This window comes from Rhodnius prolixus, unplaced genomic scaffold (assembly GCF_049639745.1).
Source record: "Rhodnius prolixus isolate KJV_2025 unplaced genomic scaffold, Rpr scaffold_1, whole genome shotgun sequence".
Lineage (NCBI taxonomy): Eukaryota > Metazoa > Arthropoda > Insecta > Hemiptera > Reduviidae > Rhodnius > Rhodnius prolixus.
Genome location: NW_027411581.1, coordinates 53298250 through 53318765, shown reverse-complemented (window position 1 = coordinate 53318765; position 20516 = coordinate 53298250). Strand labels below are relative to the sequence as shown.

Genomic DNA, 20516 nt, shown 5'->3' with positions numbered 1-20516 from the left:
ATTACCTTGATTTCTGATTGTAATATTGTATTTTTACGTCAAGCGTATATTATACACCATAGATCGGCTGGTTTTGGATGTAGAGATTTAAAAAAAGGGAAAAAAATACAAAATCTTCCTTAGTTTTTCTGGAATTTCCATATTTTCGTTTCTAACATTGTACTTTAATGCCAAGCGTATATTACACACATTAGGTCGGCTGGTTTTGAATCCAGTAGTTCAGAAAATAGTTAAAGATTCATAATCATCGTTAGTTTTGCAGGAATTCCTGATTCTAACATTATACTTTAATGCCAAGCGTACGAGAATATTATTCACATTAGATAGCTATTTTCAGATGTAGAAATTTGGATAAAATGGAAAACCTTTTTTACTTTTTCCACAATTTCCTTAGTTTCTGTTTATAACATTGTACATTGATGCCAAGCGCATAATGTACAAATTAGGTTGACAGGTTTTGGTTGTGGAGATTCATTAAAAAAAAGAGAAGATTTTCGTGACTATTGACCACTGATTTCCTAAAACAAAGATTGATACAATTTTATACCTTATTATCTTCCATTCTGAGGTCTTCGCCTTTTTTTACCCAATTTGACCGGGCTGTAAGACGTAAACACAAGTAATTAAGAGATTAATTAAACCTTATAAACCCTCTGCATTAGAACAACATAACAAAAACCTGTATAATTTGATTATCTATACAAGTTCATTTATCTTGTGTAGTTTTGGGATTAGTGGGTAGGTGTAGCATCTTTTCTTAATCGTGTTACTTCATGTTATAAAACCTTAATTAAGGCAAGGTTTCATTAGGCCAACTAATACAACCTTGTATTTTATAATTATATACAATTTTATCATGTATTCAAAGTTAGGTACAACCAAAACAACATGAAAAACAAGCATCTAACGGTTTCTCACCATTAATTCATTTAAAAAATAAAAGTGCGTAGGACGTTTTAGTTTCTCCCAAGAGAGAACATCTATTTCTTCTTCTTTTTTTCTTTATAGGGACTAGACTGAAGTTGAAGAATTGCAAGATGGTCATCTTAAGAAGATCGCTGGATTAAAATTGAAATGGGTTTCTGGAATTTCTGCAATTCTCAAATTTAACAAAAATTCTACTACACGTTTTACAGCTAACAATTTGATTATGGTATCAATTCTCGAGGTATTGTCCACCATTTGCTTTAAAAAAAACTGGAACTCACTAGATATCTTTAGAAACAAAAACGAAATATCCCGTTTTTCCAACTCAGCACATGCAATATTTAACGAAAACATAGTCCGAAGAGGGTTTAGAAAGTAGCGAATTTCTAGTGTATACTGTGTGAGGGAACAGCTGAAAATTTAAATCATCCATTACTGAGATCTGTGCGACTTTGCATAGTCTTAATGAAGGAGTGGTTAATTTTCAAAAATGTGGATTGAGTCTGCGCAATGAAGAGTTTGGATTTATTCGCTTAGGTATTTGCTCAAAGTCACTCCTCAATTCATCCACGCGGATTCTACGGTTCGAATTGTTGATATAAGTGAACATTTCATGGCAATTCTTTTGTAAATCTTTGATTAAATCTCTGGGGTTCTGAAGAAAGATTTCATAACTTCATTGCCTTTTGTTGGAATAAGTCATTGATTTGAAGCTTTAAAGTCTTCTTTGGGAACTAAGCGCAGGTTAATAGTTGATTGAGACACATCAATTCGCCTTATCGAAGGAATTTATCGGAAACTAGAGAGAAGATTCGCTGCTATCTGATTACTGGAATACACCTCAACTGTGCCTACTTATCAGCCACAATCCGGCCTCTCTAGCGAATTTGAAGAAAACTGAGAAGCCCATGTTGATCCCTTTTTTAAAGTGTAACTTAAAATCCCCCCGAATTTTTAGATTTCACTCGGTCATTCGTCTTAAATACGCCTAGCTCATCAATGAAGCTGATATCAGATCATATCAAGATCTTAAAGTTAAAGATGTAATGAAACGTATAATAAGACAAAGCAGGTAGAGAGAACAACAAGAAACGCACCAACTTGTGGTACCCTGAAAGTATTCCTCATTTTTAGGGTTAAGGGTACCATGTACTTCACTGCAATAACAGGCTAATTATTTTTTTGAAATTTTGCACCGAAAAACTAGGTGCCTTCGATGTGATGGTAGGTCGCACTAGAAACAAAAATAATTTTTTGAAGATAGTGTAGTTGTTACTACCTAATATTGAAAGCGCAAAGTATCTAGTAAAACATTAAAAGCTGAATAAAGGTCTCCTTTTAATTATGTTATCATTTTCTTTGTTTCAGTGAAACCATTCTTTTCCAAAGAGCCAAGCGATGTGACAGCCGTGGCCGATTCCTCCGTTGAACTGGAATGTGCTGTCGGCGGTGATCCATCTCCAAAGATATTATGGCGTCGTGATGATGGTAAAATGCCGATCGGACGAGCCAGATTGACAGATGATAAGAATCTTCGTATTGACCGAGTTCAGCCGGAAGATGAAGGAGTGTACATCTGTGATGCTTCGAATTTAGTTGGTGCAATCACCGCCAAGGCTACGCTAACTGTGCATTGTAAGTAGTAGACAAATACGTTTAGAGAGGGTTGGCCCATTCGTCGTTGTAGAGCATAGTTCGGTACACTGAGCAGAGAATCCTGGTATCGTTACTTTCCCCTATACCTTGAGGATATTTACAATCATTCTTGTTATCAAAACAAACAGTTATCGCTATTATTACTAACATTACAATGATAATAAACTAGAATTTGCTGTTAAACTTTATTAATCAATTATCATTTATGAATAAAATATGGTGCATTACAATTTGGTACAAAGTTTTACCCCTCCTTTGACTACATTCCCTTATTAAAAAAAAAAAGTTATGGGCTAAAGAGTTTTAGTTTTAGGTCGAAAGAAAAACAGAACAGTTAGGAAAACAGTTTTATAATTACTCACTTAAGTTTAGATAGAACACCACAGACACAGCAGTTCTTAATGTTTATCTTAGCCGAAGGAGGCCTGGAGTGTGGTAGTGTTGCCTCGTCACTTCGGCCGCTACACGGCCACACTCTTGTTAACTGTGTTTATTTCTGTTACAAAACCCACTAGTGACAACATAAAATGTTACCTCCATTGTGTTTAACCACTTTTTCCTTAATATTTACTACTGAAGGTAGCTTTCCGTTACTAGTTTCTTTGCAGAAAATTATAAATTCAGACAAATTAAGGTTATTGAATTATATGTTTGAACAAAAGAACGCAGCGTTTTTGTTGGTATTTATTTAGTTGGTATTTTTGAATATTTAATCCAACCTCAAAAAAATTGTTTGTATCTGCTCCTCATTACGCAGCTTGGTTATTTAACCTAATTAGGCTGTGGGCAGATGACTCTCCAATTAGTTTAATTAGTGTAATAAAAATGTGTTAATTGAAAGCTCTGTACAGCTGTCACATCTGAATAAAATTATTCAATTTATGTACTTTAGAAAATAATGTGCAAATTTCTCCTGAAGTTTAGTTGAGCATTCTTTTTCACAAATTATTGACACTAAATTAGCAACAATTAACACCACTAAAATTAAAGAAATCAAACTAAAAGTATCTGGTAATAATGTCAGCTCAGTTTGACGGTCAACAGATTCTGGAGATCTGTGTAGTTTTGAATATATCTCCGAGGAACTTTACAGAATTAAACGTTTATGAGATGTAAGAAGACAATGGGAAGTAAAAGAAAGACATGATTCACTATCTCTCTCTACAAAGAAATAAAGGGGTGGATAAAAAGTGTTTTGTACTTACCACCTCACGAGGAGGCATCGTTCATCAATTTCCTCACTACTATTTCATTCTTTAGCTTTTAAATACATCTCGGCGTTCTTTGCAAATAGATAAATGTAATAAGTACAAATTGAAATGTATGTAATTTTTTCCAGCACCTCCGGTATTTGCTGTCAGGCCATTAGACCAAACAGTCAGCTTGAATGGAATTGCAAAATTTGATTGTATGGCTACGGGAAATCCACCGCCTTCAGTATTTTGGGCACAGGAAGGAAGTCAGGTAAATTGGAATACAAGCATTATGGAAAAATATGATCAAATGAAAATAAAGTCCAGTTATCAAACTGTAATATCATATTCTAGGTTTTGATGTTTCCTGGCAATTCTTATGGTCGTTTTGCTGTGAGTCAAAGTGGGCAGTTAAGTATCCACGGAGTCCTGAAACAGGACGCTGGTTTCATTGTCTGTTCTGCGCTTAGTGTTGCAGGGAGTGCCACAGCTAGGGCATTTCTTCAGGTAAAATGGAAAAAAAAAAACATAGCTATGACGTCTGTGAAACCGATGCTTCATTTTTAAACTAATACTCCTCTTCTTCCTGCATCACAGGTCAGATCTGTGGGCGATGTTCCTCCACCGATCATCGAAGTAGGTCCAGCCAATCAGACTTTGCCATTACATTCAGTTGCCACTCTACCGTGTCAAGCGGGCGGTGATCCGCCACCCAAAGTCAGGTGGTCCAAAAATGGTATCCTCTTGCAAATGAACAGCAGGATCAATGTGTTCAATAATGGAACATTGCAGATTGATGGTTAGTATGTGATGGTATTTTGTTTGCTCTACCTTCGAGTTACTTCTTGTACTTCTCTGGAGTTACAGAGAGTAACTATTCACTGTGTGTGTATGACATAATAAAGAAAGAACGCATAAAGAAAGTGACCTCCAAACAGCCCCGGACTGATAAAAGTTCAACCTATTAATAATAACCCACTTATATCATTATATCATCATTTATTAATCAAAGTAATAGATTTACTAAAATAATTAGCCTTGGTCTCAGACCATCGGGCACGTATCAAACATTTCATAAAATAATAAAACTTTCGTGAACTGAAATTTCAAACAAGCTGATTACTCAATAATCTCATTGACAATAAGCACCTCTGACGTAGGCAGCAAGAACAGGCCAAACCCTTCCATTAACGATGTTTAAACATTTAGAATTGCGAAGCAGCGAACTACCAAAGTATCTGACAAGAAAATCATTCTATTTAGGGCACTCAGTTAGGAAGTGATCCAAATTACAATATTTTGAACATTTCGGTGACCTAAAATTTGTAAGTTACAGAGAGCATTTCGGAAGATCAATTTGAGGAATTTGTGTAAATACATAATGACTGTTCAAATTAAATAAGTGATACGGATAAAGTGAATTATTTATGTTTTAAATTATTTAAAGCGCGTCTACATCTGGAGCCCGGAGTTTTTTCATTGCACTCCCGGCCTCTGGACAGTGTTCTCTCGTTGCAGACAACATTGTCCATCACCGGACAGTGTGCTGTAAGAAGCTGCTAGGAAGAGAAAATCTAAGGGCCAGGCAGCTGGATTCAAACCCGATATCTCCGCCTGGGAATCCAATACGCGAAACGCATAGCTAATCCCTTCCCTAGAGATACTTATTGTTGGGTTTTATGGAAAAGCTTGGTTTATCTCTGAAGTGAGTGTAGATTGTAAAAGGATCTCGGCAAAGGAACCGAACTGTTCCATTAAACTTCGATCAGTGTCCACTGCAATATAATGCTTATTTAATTCGTGCTGAATCGATTCGGTGAACTGGCTGATTTGATAAAAAAAAAAGTACAATCACGACTACTGAAATATCGAATTTAAAGTTTGGCGATTTTCCGTTTTGGGAATTATACTGACCACAGACAGAAGTCCATGCACCATTTTGTAAAATTCACTTTTTATACTCAGTGGATCTCAGTGAAAACTGAAATAGACTCTATGCACGATCGCCGTACATCCTGTATAGAGCGTTAAGAGAAAGTAAAAAACCCAATATGGTTTCATAGAAGCATTTTTAATAAACTCATGTTGTTGGAAAAAAGTTTAATTAAACTAGAAAGCTTTTCCATTTTATTTGTATAACTCGCTGGGAAACTCCAGATCTGTTAATTATATTAGCTGCAATAAATGTAGCTTTTTTTTTTTAGCTAGAAATTTTCCCAATGTTATAATTTAATTAAAACTTTCTTCCAAAAACTCCCTCCACTGGTATCTGTGGGGGGGGGGCACAAAAAAGAGAGAAGGTAGCTGAAGCCAGGTTGTGGAGAGACTCAGGGTTTTGTGCCCTACGATGATAAGTAATACTTAATTTATCCCGGGGAAAATTGAAGGGATCTAAGGGATGGATTCTTCTTCTTTTTTTATCTTCCTTGCTGGCGCTTCAACTTGCTTTATGCACTGTGCAGCCAAGACTGAAGAGCTGAGAATGCCATTAGCCAAATTGTGTTGCGACCAGACAAGAAGGAGGAAGGGAATGCTGGCTGTATGGGATTACATAGTAGTGGGGTATGATGGGATAGAGTTGTGTGTTTGCCTATGGGTACGCACTACCACCAGATCAACGCATTGCATTATCATAATGAAATAGTTTAGTCTCCTTGCTTGCTATACTCGTGTAGCACATCGTCCTGCTCATAGTAAACAAACGGTCTTTCATTTACTTTGGACCAAGCTTCCTTTATCATATCTCTTCAACCTTTCTTTTCATAATCTTGAGAAATTTTTTACGCACTCCTACCTTCTTATAAGATCGTTGTGCAAATCGTGCGTACTGTTGAGTTTGAGTATATACGCCGGATTTTTCACGTTTTGAGTGCAATGAGAGAAAACAAAAATGCAGAAAATTCAAATTTGAGTTTTTGTTTAAGTATCCTCAGAGGCGTGACAATAAGGTTTTGGTCTAAATCAATCGGATAGCCTGAAGTGTCACTTTATTGAGAGAATTTTTTGGGTATTTTTGTAGTTGACAACAGGTAGATCATTGAGTATGGTAAAAAATAAATAAATGCATAATAATGAATAAGTAAATAATAAGGTAAGAGTATAAGAAAAGTCTCATTTGATGTTTAACGCCATCCCTGTTTGAGATATTAGTCTGATATTACAATAAGCAGCATTTAATCTTCAAATATACTTAATGAATGTACTCTTAGAAGTATTTTTATACTGTTGAAGTCTATAGATAAATAAATTTTCAATTTCAGTAACTTATCTTTACGTTAGCTTTTTTAAAGTAGTTATCTCATGGCCGGCCAAAACACCTTCTTCACCTATACAATAAAATAAGTATTTAAATTGAGAAGCCCATTTGAAAGGAATAGGTTCATTGACGATAAAATCATACAACTTCGAGTAGCAGTGTTTTGCTAATATTTCATCAGCTATAGTTGGCCAACCAGTTTCGACCTTACATTTGAATCCGGAGTAGAGCGAGGAAATTGTAAAAGAAATTTAAAGAAGTGGCTTTGTAAACATAGTTTTGGCAACCTTTCTGCTAAAACTCGTTTTCTTGCAAAACACACGTAATTTCTCATTCGAAGATGAAAGGAATCCTGGAAAATGATACACCGTTTGAAAGCCCATTAAACAAGGAAACTTTTGTAAAAAGTGCCAGCACCTAGGTCTGAAAATGATCACATAAGAGCCTAATGAGTTTTCTTAAAAATTTCGATTACTTTTATTTTCCTAGGTTCCGGTGGAAGATTGAGGCTGTTTGGAGAATAATTTATGCTTCCAAATGGTGTCAATTTTTAGAAAATTTATCTGTCTTTCTAACCGTGTCATCAGAATCGAATTCGAACTAAAACTTTCTGAGTAATAACATTTTTATTGGAAAAAAGTAATGATTTTAGAAAAAAACTTTAAAGTGACGTCACTCAAGAACAGAGGAAAATATGAAGTTGGCCAATACGTCATTGAACTCCACTTTAGATGTACTACACGCAGTAGGCCTATTGACAATACTTACTGGTTCACCCTGTATACTAGACTGAAATATAATTTAGAATTGTAGTTAAACTCTACTCTAAAGTGCCGTTTCGTTATTTTATGTAGCTGTATAATAAATACGGTAGTATTTTGTTTCTCATGTATTATATTTCTGTAAGAAATGTGTAAATGAAATTTCGAGTGGGAAGAATTACTAAGAAACTAAAGTTTTTTTGAGTTTTCTCAAATTGTCTGTACAGTCGCCAAAAGGGTTCATTTAAGCGTAGTGGATGAAGGGCACTTTACTTTGGTGCCAAAGGCTAGTTCAGAGAATATTGACTTTTAAGAGATTCCGAAAGAGGAACTGAGACGCTGGAAAAATCGGTTATTTACGTAAGTTGTTTTAATGAAAACTATTTGGGGAAAGTTTTACAAAATATATATATAAAAAAGAACCAAAAACCTTAGAATAGCATATTGTCTGTCATTTTTCTGCACTCATTCATCTCATAATATCCTGATTATACCTAGTGAAAACTGCTTTTGGGAAAATTCACTAATTATTAAAGAAATTTCTCAATTGAATTCATTATATCTGTATTTTCCAACTCAATGTCACTCGGAGATTTAATTAAAGTTTAATTTTAATGTTTGTTTTTTTTAATATTTTGAATTTTTGGTGTCTTTTTAATATTTGTCAGGATCTTCACTCCTCTTGGAGGATGTTGGTGTTGATAATTGCAGCAGTTATTTAAACAATTACTCTTTTATGCTCTTAAAATCTGTATGTTTTTTCTATCTTAAATGCTGAAAATATTTTTGTATCTTCTTATTTTTAGACCAGAGTTTCCTTCCATTTTGTTTTCCTTCTTTCATATATAACTAATACATAACCAAGGTATTTAATTTTACTTTTATTGATAAAGGGCTTTTGTTTTGTTCTGGTTAATTCAGGCTAATTTCTAAAAATAAATTGTTCATTCAAATAAACCATTTCCTGTTATTATCATTATTATTTTATTTTATTATTATTATTTTCTTGGCAAGGTTACAATAATTTTTCAGGAGTAAAAGTTGCGAAAAATGCAGGTATAAAGGACTGTTATGTGATGTGAACTTCTTAAAAAGTAACTCTGAGATTTTCCTGCATTTTTATTACTGCCGTAAAAACTAATTTTTCTCATTAAATCTTTACTATAACTTTTGAATTTTCTTTTCTTCGCTTTTTTATTTATTTTTATTTTTAACGATGTCCAAGAGACATTTTTATGTGATCGTTTATAATATTCTTATTTTTCCTTTTCGCTAGCGAGAGACAGTTTGGTAATAAAGTTTTCAAAGGAACACCTCCAGGGCGCGCTGAAGCTCATTAAAGTGTGCCAGCTTTAAAACTCCTTTGGGAGAATGTCCCACACACCCACACCATCTTGGGTTTTACGGCTAAATAAAATTTAGTAGAATGGTCCTCCTTCCGCAAGACACTCTATCTTAGTCATCTTTCCTCCCTCACCCCAGTTACCTGAGGTGAATAAATTGAGGGAAATAAAGGGATTTGTTTAGAGGATGTATGTGTGTCTACTTTTGGTCTCACCTTTTTTTCCCACCTCTCAAAACAGGAAGTATTGAAATAGGAAATCGTGTAAATTTTATATTTTTAGGTTTTTGGAGAAGTACATCTTTTGAAGACCGTTAAATTCTAAAAACGCTTTCCTCACAAATAAGTCTCATACGGTTCCTTGCAAATTATCTTTTTCTCTAAGTCAATTTGCAGGAAGTGCCACTCTTTTAAAAAAAATATATTTATATTAGTGTGTTGATGAACGTCAATTTTCCTCAGTAGTGATTTTTGTACTAAGCTCGTATACTGGTCGTGGTGCTTATCCGAATTGACAATCGAAACCCTCGGACTACAATTTGCCCCACGTCACGTTGTTGTTTTCTTCTGTTAATAATGTTTCACAGTAAATTACAATAAAGCTCACCTAAAAAATAAATGTAAAACATTATTTTTATGTTAACTAAATTTAATATTTCTCTTTCTTTTCAGATTTGGAACTGTCGGATTCCGGACTGTACACGTGTACTGGTGTGTCAGAAAGTGGAGAAAGTTCTTGGTCTGGTTCTCTATCAGTTGAACGTGGTCCTGGAGCACTGCTTCACCGGTCAGCAGACCCGAGTGTCTTTCCAAGGCCGCCTGGACGTCCTCGACTATTAAACGCCAGTCAGTCTTCCTTAACAATAGCCTGGGATCCTCCGCAAGGTGCTAACACCCTCATCGGCTACACTTTAGAATACTACAGTCCGGATTTGCAAACCGGTTGGGTAGTGGCTGCACATCGCGTGAACGCACATTCCATTGTTGTTAGTAGATCATTATTTTATTTTGAAAAATCTTGTTGAAATTCCTGTATCTTACAAAAACAATCTTACTTCTAGGTTAAAGATTTAAAACCTGACACTAGATATGTGTTTATCGTTCGTGCTGAAAATTCGTATGGGCTTTCTGTGCCGAGTAACATTTCAGCTTTGGCCAGAACGTTGAGCAAAGATTCAAGAGCAGTCCCGCCACAACAGCTGGACGAAGCCAGAACTAGGCTTGGCACTAAAGTTCTTACACTGATGGAACTGGTGCCCTTGTCTTCTACAAGTGTCCGAGTTACTTGGGAGGTAAATTTTTTTTTGTGTGTTTTTCTTTCAAAGAAAAGTTCTTAAAGTTGAAAACGCCATTTTCTCTCTCTCTCCATTATCCGTTTATACCTCATCCTCCTTCCAGCGCTAACTTTTTCAAGGGCTTCAGCACATTGTACCTAAACATAGTTTCCAAATAATTTCAGGTGCTCACTGGAGATGATTTCTTGGAAGGTGTTTACATAAGATTCAGAGAACTGTCCGGTGGATCACACAAGTATAATATGGTTACCGTGATGAATGCTGGCGCTACACAGTACACGGTGTCCAATTTGCGAAAGTTTACTAAATACGAATTCTTTTTGATGCCGTTCTTTAAATCTGTTGAAGGTCAACCATCCAATTCGAAAATAGTTCAGACATTAGAAGATGGTAAAACATAAATTAGTTTAATTTTTTGCTCAGTTTTTATTTATTTGTTTTGTTACGCCCATTCTAAGTGTTCTCTTGTTTGCAGTGCCTTCAGCTGCCCCCACCGGACTTTCTTGGGACGTGTTGAACTCCAGCTATGTCTTACTGCGATGGTCTCCGCCTCCACCACAGCATTTAAATGGAGTTCTGTTAGGATATAAGGTATGCTTCAGAGAGTCTCTTTTAAATTTCCTTCCGACAAATTGGCTACATAGAATGGTTGTGATCAATCTTACAGTTGCTTTGAAAGTATTTCTATCTCAGTTGTAATTAACGAATGTACGATAAGACAGGTGTTGGTTATGAATCAGACCATTGGGCACGAACAACTGCTTTCCAATCTGAGGTTTGTGCTGTTCTTTGAACCTAATGTCTGTGCTATTCTTTATTGTATTTCTTATGTACAGAAATGGAACTCAGATTTAAAAAGTATTTGTATCTTCACGGATACACCTGGAAGAACTATCTACGATTGAAATGTATTTTGTTTTCGAGAACAACTTCACAGCTCCAGCCTTCAAACTGTGTTTCTCTTAGAGCCGGGGAGTAGTTGGGCAGGACGATGATGCCGGTTCGGGTGTAGAATAGATCTATAGTGATCATCTTACTCGGTCCCTTCGCCTGAGGCATCTGGTTTGGTTTTATAAAGTATTTCAAAGAGTTTTCCTTAAATAAGAGAGATACGCAGTTGCAGTAATATCCACACTTGCAAGGAAAAGGGTTTTCTTTAATGGGGCGAAGTTTCTCCTTGAGGCTATTATCTGGTTTTCCAAGATTGCCTAAATTTCAGTCCTAAATCTAGTTTACTGCAAGGTCTGATAGGGTCTATTTTTTTGGAAACCAGATACCTCGGATAGCATAGCATAGGTCTTATTTCCTAATTCTCAAATCTTGAAAAATATAAATATGGAATTTACAAGATCTTTTTTTCGTCGTAATTAGGATTTTATTTCTGAAATATTGATAACCTAAGTTGAGAAAAATAAACTCTGCTTGGTGACCTAAACTAGAGGCGACTTCTCATTTGATTTACTGTTATTCCATTTTGGTTTTGTTAATGTCCCTGTTTCTTCCCAAAATAGTTATATCATTTTGCAATTTCAGTAAAAAATCTTATTCAAGTGTATCATTTCTTGCTTGTCATGTAGTGTAGCTGGAAGCCATTGGAACATTACGATGGCATTGTTTGAATGTCAATTTAATTTTTTAGTTTTAAAAATAAACAACACTCTTGCCTAAGAGCAGCAAAAATCGATCCTTCCACAGGTTCTGGTGAAGAACAATACAACGTTAACCGAAACTTCGCTGAATGCCACCACCTCATCCACATTATTGTTGGGACCGCTGAATGCTAAATCAGCCTACAATGTACGGGTAGCTGGAGTAACAAAAGCTGGCTGGGGACCATACTGTCCAGAAGTACGTCTGACCACGGAAGCCAGTTCTGGTGGTTCTAGACCACCAAGAGCACCCTATCCATCTTCCACTCCTGTTTGGCTGTTGGTGGTAACGGCAGGATCTGCACTTGCTTTAGCTTTATCCTGTGTTGTTGCCTTATATTTACGAAGAAGAAGAATGGACAAAGAAATTGGTCATCTTTCAGGTATTAAAAAATCACTTACTGAAGTAATATTTATTCCTGATGATAAAACTTTTTATTTCACAATATATATATTTATATATTGATGTACAAGAGGTACACGTTTCAGAACTAGTTAATTACCTAAAATTTGCTGACCTACTTTTCTATTTTTTTCCAAAAGTAAATGGAAACGAAGTCTCGTTACTACAAAGTAATGGTAAAGAAACATTGTGGATAGAGAGAAACGGCTGGGGCAAGGACAGCAGTGGAGGAGTGGTTGCCATGGGAAACGGAGGACAAGGTGATTATGCGGAAGTTGACACCAGAGGACTGACCACTTTCTGCAACTTAAGAAAAGATCAACCAACACCTTATGCTACCACCACGCTGTTAAACAGGAGAAGATGTCCGGTGGGTTTTCTAATTTGTTTTTTCTGAAATGAATTTGCAGGAAGTACTAGTAGTTTTAAATTCAAGAAAATTCGATAAAAATTGTGTTAACGAAAAATCGTAACTAATTCACATTTGTAAACAACCTAATTTATTAACTGGTCCCAAAATTTTGACCGGTAGCGTAGATGTAGTGCTGTTTAACTGCTGGCAGAACCGTATGAAGTTGAAACTAACTCTTGTATTCTAACTTATGCAGATGCTACAGCTATACTTTTTGCTCACGTTGATCCAATGATTGCCACACAAAAACCTCCATACCAATCTCTTTTCTTAAGAGGAATGATTCAAAAAAATTGAAAATCAACTTGAATGCAACCAAATCTCAAGACATTTCTTTCACTCTCCTTCGCATCACTCTTCCTCCGATCTACTATGATTCAGTTCCTATTCCTCCTGCCAAAGTTGTCCGTTATCTTCGGCTGCATTTAGACAAAAGATTGACTTGGAACCCGAACACAAGACATATGAACTGAAGTTAACTGGTACAATTAACTAAAGTTCACTAGATCAACGATCTAATCAATAATAACAATCGACTGCTATACTAAAACCTACCGGGAAGATCGGTATTCAACTGTGTGGTTCAACGAAACGCTTCAATCTTCAAAGAATTCAGTCTCTTCTATCTAAAATTCTCTGCACTATCGTTAACGCTCCATTTTATGTTCCAAATCTAACCATGCACTTATACTTAGAAATTCCTTTTGTAAGACAAGTTGCACAAACTCGTTACAACTTTCAACAGAACTTAAAGTCTCATTCCAATCTTCTTCTCCGCCATTTAAATTCCAAATCATCCTCCTAGGTCAGTGGCCTCGCGATTTTCTCTCTCCTAAAGAGAGTAGTTAATCCTGAAGATGCCTAAGGGAGAGTTACCGCTGGGTGGAAGGTCAATATTATTGCCATTGTTACTAATAGTAATAAATGCTAAAATTAATTAACATTGTTTATAGTGCAGCTAGCGCTGGTTTAACTTTCAAAATAAATTTTAAAAACAAAACAATAAATTTAAAAAAATGGTAAAATAACGAACTTTGAAAAAAAAAAGATTTGTGAGAAATGCAGTAAGATTAACATTCTAATTCTTGATTTGGGTTTTTAATTTTACATCAGTTTTGCTAAAGATTGTTACTTTTGCTAAAGTTTTCAAACATTGGAAGTGCTAAGCGTTTGTTGTAAAGTTAAAGTTTGTTGAAAAGTGATTCTACTGCTGGGATATGTAACAATAAGATTTGGGATTATGACATAGAGACTTTGTAGTAAGCGGCTTAATTAGAAGTATATTTCTTACAGGAACTTGTGCCATTATCGGAAACCAAAATCGAAGAGGAAACCCCTCAACAGTTAAATAACAGTGACAGTGCTGCTTATTATGGTAACTAAACGAACTTGCCAATAAGCTATTCTTTAATTAAGCTAAAAAAGTAAGAAGTTGTTTCAATTAAAAATTAAAATAAATTTATCAGGTGAAGAAATGAAAAATATAATAAAAACGGCAAATGGGACTTGTCCACAACCAAAATTCAGCTCAGCTGGAAATGTGGCCAATTGGAATGAATTCTTACCACCTCCACCTGATCATCCGCCACCTCATCACAGGGCGACCAGATCTATGAATCAGGTCAGTTTTTGTTGAGCAAAAAATTTGTTTCTTTTCTTCAAACAGTTCAAGAAAAAAACATTTATGCGATCTGGATAGAAAGATTGCCCATCCGGAGAGGGAAGCACTTCTAAAAGATTCTCAGTTTCAGGCAATAATGCACTGAAATTACTTACTTTTTGGTAACAAACTACCACTATAATGTGAAACTATTTTAGGGAACAGCTATAATAAAATGTATTTAATATGAAAGCTTAAAGAGGCTGGACGCTGGGTTTTTAAACGTTGAATAGTCGCTTTTTACCCTTTCTGGGTAAATAATAACCTACTTCTTAGTCGATAGAATTTTGAATGTAGGGTTTCGTTATAAATATAAATGTGCATATATTTCACTTTACGGACTTCTGTTTACTAATTAAACAAATATTTTCCAATTAGGAGATATGCGTAAGCCCTCAAGTATCTAGAAGACACGGAGCGCCGCCACCCCTGCCTCCAGCTAGAAATCATTCATCAGCTTGGGTCGATTCAAATAATTCTGTCAATTCTGAACCAGCACGACCCAAGCATTATCCTCCACCAATGCAAAGACCTCCTCCGGTTAGTTTCCATTTCTATTATTGTTATTTTCTTTTTAAGATTTTCAAACTTAGTTTATTTAAAATGACCTATTCTTTTTTGTACAGATACCAAGATATAATAATACTGGCCAATCTCAAAGCAGTCATAGCAGTAGTTCTTCGTGCCCCTACCATAGATGTCACAGGACGCATCACAATGATGAAAATGCTTCTTTACTGTATAGACAACCGGTCAAGTAAGTCATTTGTTAGAATATTAGATTAGATTTATAAGAATATATAATAAATATTTAATTTTAAAAATAGCTACATATATTCTGTTCAGAGTTGAATTAATCATTCTTTTTATTTTTTGCAGTAGTGATGAAATTTGCTCACATTCTCAAGATAAGGGTGTGCAGTCAACATTAAGCTGTAGGAGCTATAGAGGCAATGGTAATTTAAAAATAATGTTTTTTCCTGTAACTATTGAAATGACAAATAGAACAATCTAATCCCTTGGCTTCCCATATGCATTATGCAAAATTAATTTTTCGTTGGAAAAAAAATGGGGATTCTGGCGCACTTTTTGAGTGTATTTTGGTAGCCACACTATACCAATAACATACATTCTCACTGACCAATCATCGAATTCGGCAAGGCTGTAAGGCTCGTGTAATCCTTACCCGAATTCGACAGAAAATATGAGCCAATGAGTGAATTAGTAAATTGTGGCTCCCAACGTTTATATCAATAGCAAGGGCCAGAATATGCATATCAAATGGCATAATAGTGTATGACAATCAAAATAAAACGGAGAAATAATACTAGCTAGGATGACTAGCAGTGTATTAGTAAACAGGGGCTTCCAATGTTTATATCAATAGCAAGTGTTTCAATAGCACAAAAGTTTCTGCTTCTTAAGTGGGAAGTATGTTTCGCGGCAGACAGTTTTCTACATACATCTATCTGGTGAATCATTCTTTAAGGTGGATGAAAATCCGGAGCATTTCAGAATCAAAGAAAATGCAGATCATGCAACACAGATAAAATCTACAATATTATCACATTACAGTTCATTTTTTTTTTTTTTTCCATCAAATATAAATTGTTGCTTTTATTAAAAGATTAAACAGAAATAGATCCTTAATTATTCTAAAATTGGTAATTGGCCCAGCCTAAAAAAATAAGCGATTACTTTATTTTAATTAACTTTATTCCAAAATGTAATCCTTGCAATCAATTTTTAATCCTTGTACAGACGACTACAGCGGGCCTTGCTGGAATGAAGACTGCAGTTCACACGCTAGTGATACTGGATGCTCATGTAGTGAATCATCTTGTCTATATTCAGAAGCAAATCATCCAGAAATTTGCGCAAATTAATTGGGCACTTCCTTTTTTTCCTTTCTCTCTCTTTGTTATTCTAATCTAATTTACTGTTCCTATAACGTTCAGATCTCTATCGAACTTTTCACAGCAATGTTGTTTTTTAAACATTTTAAGTCCTATTTTTGAAGGATGACTTGTAAAGTCAAAGAAAAAATGTCTTGTATGTATAAAGAAAGAAAAAAATCGTATGTATTATATGTATGTAAGTTATGTGTTCATTGTAATTTATTAGTTATACATAATGTCGTATACATAATTAAGAAAAGAAAAAAATTATACCCAGAAAAATACATACAAATGTATGATAACTATTTAAAAACGATTAGCAGTTTAATAAAAAATAAAATACATGTATATTTATTTAGTGTACAGTTTTGTGATGCAATATTTTTAGTAATTGTACATTTTTATTTTATTAATTAGTTAAAAAATAATTAATATAATTAGGGGCACTTTACTGTTATGTTTTTTTTTCAAAATGATAAAAACTATAGATTTTTAAGAAAATAAGAATACTATGTCAATAAATTTAAAAATATCTAAAACTGTTAAAGTATATTAGTAAAGTTTTAATTCTGGCAAATTCATCTGTTTCAAATAAGATAAGATTTCCTTGGAAGTTAACGCCTAGAAATAAAAGTAAATATGATTTGAAATAAAGATGGATTAAAAGAGGAGAAATAAAAGAAAGAGAGAAAAAATTCTCTAAGTTTCAATGCTTTAGAAATGCATTAGTGAAATGAAATAATTCAGTAGAACAATGCGGTATTTTTATAAATTCTTTATTGTATAAACTACATAGCAAATGTTTTGAAACAGCAATATTGTAGCGAGAGGTATTTAGTGGACAGAAGGAGTGAGAAGTGAACCTAGGAAAAACGTTTCTTAGCTATCACCAGTGTTATAACTTAAATCATATTGGGATAATATGGTGACCAAATTTCGTATGTTCCTAACTAAAGCTAAATAGAGGAGTTTGAGAACATTTGATACAAAAAAATCGAGATTTATGAGAGCTTTTGATGTAGTGTTACTATGAAATGTGACATTCCTTTTAAAAGTCTGATTTCTACAATCCAATGAATCTCAAGAAATTTTAGCAGAAAATCCAACTTGAAAAATTTGACATGATGGCATTGCTTCCTTATTGATGAGGGTTAAAGGAACCTTTTGTGACTGACTACTCATTTGATGACCAATTCAAAAATCTATTACGTCTTTTGAAATAAATAGTTGCAGGTTCCTAATTAACATAAAAATGTCTCTTATTTCTCGAAAATTGTGTATTGTTCACCCTTTGAAGAAAGACCAGAATAATAAGAAAAAGAAATTAACATCATCTATAAAGAACAAATCGAATATTTTGTATTAAGAAAAAAAAAAGACTGCATTTATAAAAATAAAAATAAAAAAATCGTCCATTTTGCAAAATGAAAAAATATATATAAATATATTCGTCCTTGAAAATTTATATAGAAACTTACAAAAGAAAAAAAAAGCACATAAAGACCATCCGATTTTTATCGCGTCCGATTTTTACAAAATTATTATTACAAGAAAAAGTGCCCCAATTCTTTTATTTTTGTTTTATTTCTTTATTTTTTAATGATTAAGAATTTTGAAAAATTTAGATAAAGACAAATCATTTAAAACGATAATAATAGTGATAATGTTTATATTGTACTAATTACTAATTAGGTATAACTAGTAATTAATTCATTTTCAATTTTCAATGTGTACAGTAATAGACTGCAGGCTTTTTATTATTGTTATTAATTTTTTTAAGTTGAGTCCATGCAAATTTTTGGAAAAAAATTGTGTGTCTAATTATACACTGAAAAAGTCAAACTTATGTCCCTTAAAAAATATGCCCTTTAAATTGTGTACAGCGTGATTAGGATTGGCAAAACCAATAATAGGGTAAAACAAAGGCTTCTAAATCGCTGAACAACTTAAGGTTTTTAATAAAACTTTCAGATAATAGTAGTTGAGAATAATAGTAATGCAGCTGTAAGCTACTTAAGAAGGGCGCATAATCTTGATCCCATAAAGTTAACTTAAATAAACTTGTTTGCGCACTGTCAAACATCAGTATGTACCTATACTGTTTAAATCATCACGCACTAAACAGCATTATACACTATCCTTAATTTTTTTTTTTGTTTTGCTTGGATTGTTATCGTCTCCCAGCTAAGTGAGTATATCTTCTTAGGACGCAGTTCTTCTTATGAGGAGGAACCATAAGTCCATAGTCAGGGCTTACCTGGAAAACTTTACCATTTGAAGTAGGCTTCAAACGTCATTTCTCAATGTTGGATGGCCTCTCAGTTCAAAAGGATCAACCTACTCAATTAAACCTCAGAATTAGTAAAGGGTTGGTATGAATTGTTTTACGCGAGACACTACGGCCTAAATCGTGATCTAAGTGCAGCTTAGTTTCTTGAAAAGCCCCCTTTCAAGATTACATTCCACATTAATATATGCAACATAATTTTGCTCTGTGATTTAATTAACAGAGTACTTAAGGTTTAAATTTTTTAATCATGATTTGCACAAACTACAAGTAACTAAAAGTCGATATTATGCGCTTAAATGTTAGATTTGATTTCCAGTTTTGTAAGGAATGTAGCCGGTCTTCTAGAGAATTAAAAGGACTTTGTCTTCTGAATATGAGGAGCCTATTAAAAACGATTAAAAGAAAGTAATAATTAGAAATATTCGACGCATTCACTTTTTTAAAAAACAAATACACATATCCCAGCGCCGAATTTTGTAAAGTATATTTAAAAACGTAACTACCTACTTCTGTACTGTTTAAAGAAAAATATTGTAATTATGTTAGGAAATAGTAATTTAATTGATTTCAGCTTTAACAAAATCTAGTGCCATGTATTTTTATTGTTTAACTTTCTTTTTCCTTGTAGAGCCTACTTATAAAATTGTAGGTGGAAAGATTAGACACGAATTAAACATTGCTATGCCCAAATATTTACACCAATGACCAAAATACCAGTTCTTGTTCTACAATTACACTTTGAGTAGTGGAGAGTAGCAGAAAGAATGCCAGAATACTGGACATACCAGAGAATGTTTGTTTTATGTCTAATCTTTTCGTCTTATTTAAGAAGCTGTAATATATTGTTGAACAATTAGACATTTGTGATTTTATTTTCTTTCTTCAAAAATATAAATACTATTTGTGATATATTTCACAATGTATTTACTACCAACTTGTATAAAATAAACCTACCTATTGTAAAAAATGCGATGTATAAGAGAATAAATAAATTATTTTAAGTATAGACTGATTGAAACATAATCTCGGATAAGTTTGTATTATTTTATAACTTGTAAATATATTGTATATAATAAGTATAAATAGTATATAAATACGAGATATGTTTGCTTGTTGTGTGACACCCATTTTATACATAAACTTAAAAAATTAAATTAAAAAAAAATTGTAACTTTTGTAACTGTAATAAAATAAAAATATCATTGAAAATTTCATTAGTTCAATATTGATTCAGTATCATATTATTTCTCCATATGATTCAGCCATGAGTACGCTTCAGAGGTGAGAATGGTCCAGAATAGCTTTAAAAACTAGATAATTGCAGCCAAAGATCGGATACTGTGGTTGAGGCTTGTTGTGGTGGCTAAGATTGAACAATCGGTAATAGCGAAACTATAAAAAAAAGGTTTCACTTCTTTCTCGAGAAAAAATATGTATATTTATTTTTGAACATAGTTTTTCTGCATCAGCTCACTAAACTAAACGAATAAAATTTATTATTTATACTCTCAGCCAAAATGCAGAATTTCATTGCTACCTGTTGACCAAAGTTAAGAGATTGACCTGAGATTTGTACATACCGAAAGGTATTCCAATACTTGATCCAAATACTTAAAATGGATCTTGCTTACTTCTTTGTTGCTTTGTAAAAATTATTGCTTATTAATTTAAAGTTTCTTTAAAGAACGAAAAGAGTAGAGCTTTCAGTTTTATTGAGTACATCAATTCTATTTGTCTCTAATCCAAAAGTAAAAATTAAAAAAAAAACAAGAAA

General features: G+C 33.8%; 1 protein-coding gene across 3 annotated transcripts in view; it reads left to right on the top strand.

Annotated features, from left to right (window-relative positions):
* Positions 1-20516, top strand: part of LOC141461949 (roundabout homolog 2-like) — a 333376-nt gene extending 312860 nt beyond the window's left edge. For 2 of the 3 annotated variants that reach the window (XM_074143437.1, XM_074143438.1), the window contains exons 7-22: positions 2296-2562; positions 3923-4047; positions 4131-4283; positions 4374-4575; positions 9808-10121; positions 10197-10427; positions 10595-10820; positions 10906-11021; positions 12126-12462; positions 12623-12852; positions 14188-14269; positions 14361-14515; positions 14933-15094; positions 15181-15311; positions 15434-15510; positions 16316-20516. In XM_074143437.1, coding sequence (XP_073999538.1) covers positions 2296-2562; positions 3923-4047; positions 4131-4283; positions 4374-4575; positions 9808-10121; positions 10197-10427; positions 10595-10820; positions 10906-11021; positions 12126-12462; positions 12623-12852; positions 14188-14269; positions 14361-14515; positions 14933-15094; positions 15181-15311; positions 15434-15510; positions 16316-16440 — 2933 coding nt within the window. In that variant the 3' untranslated portion in view covers positions 16441-20516. The remainder of the gene's footprint in view (positions 1-2295; positions 2563-3922; positions 4048-4130; positions 4284-4373; positions 4576-9807; positions 10122-10196; positions 10428-10594; positions 10821-10905; positions 11022-12125; positions 12463-12622; positions 12853-14187; positions 14270-14360; positions 14516-14932; positions 15095-15180; positions 15312-15433; positions 15511-16315) is intronic. The other variant, XM_074143442.1, reaches the window with a different exon arrangement.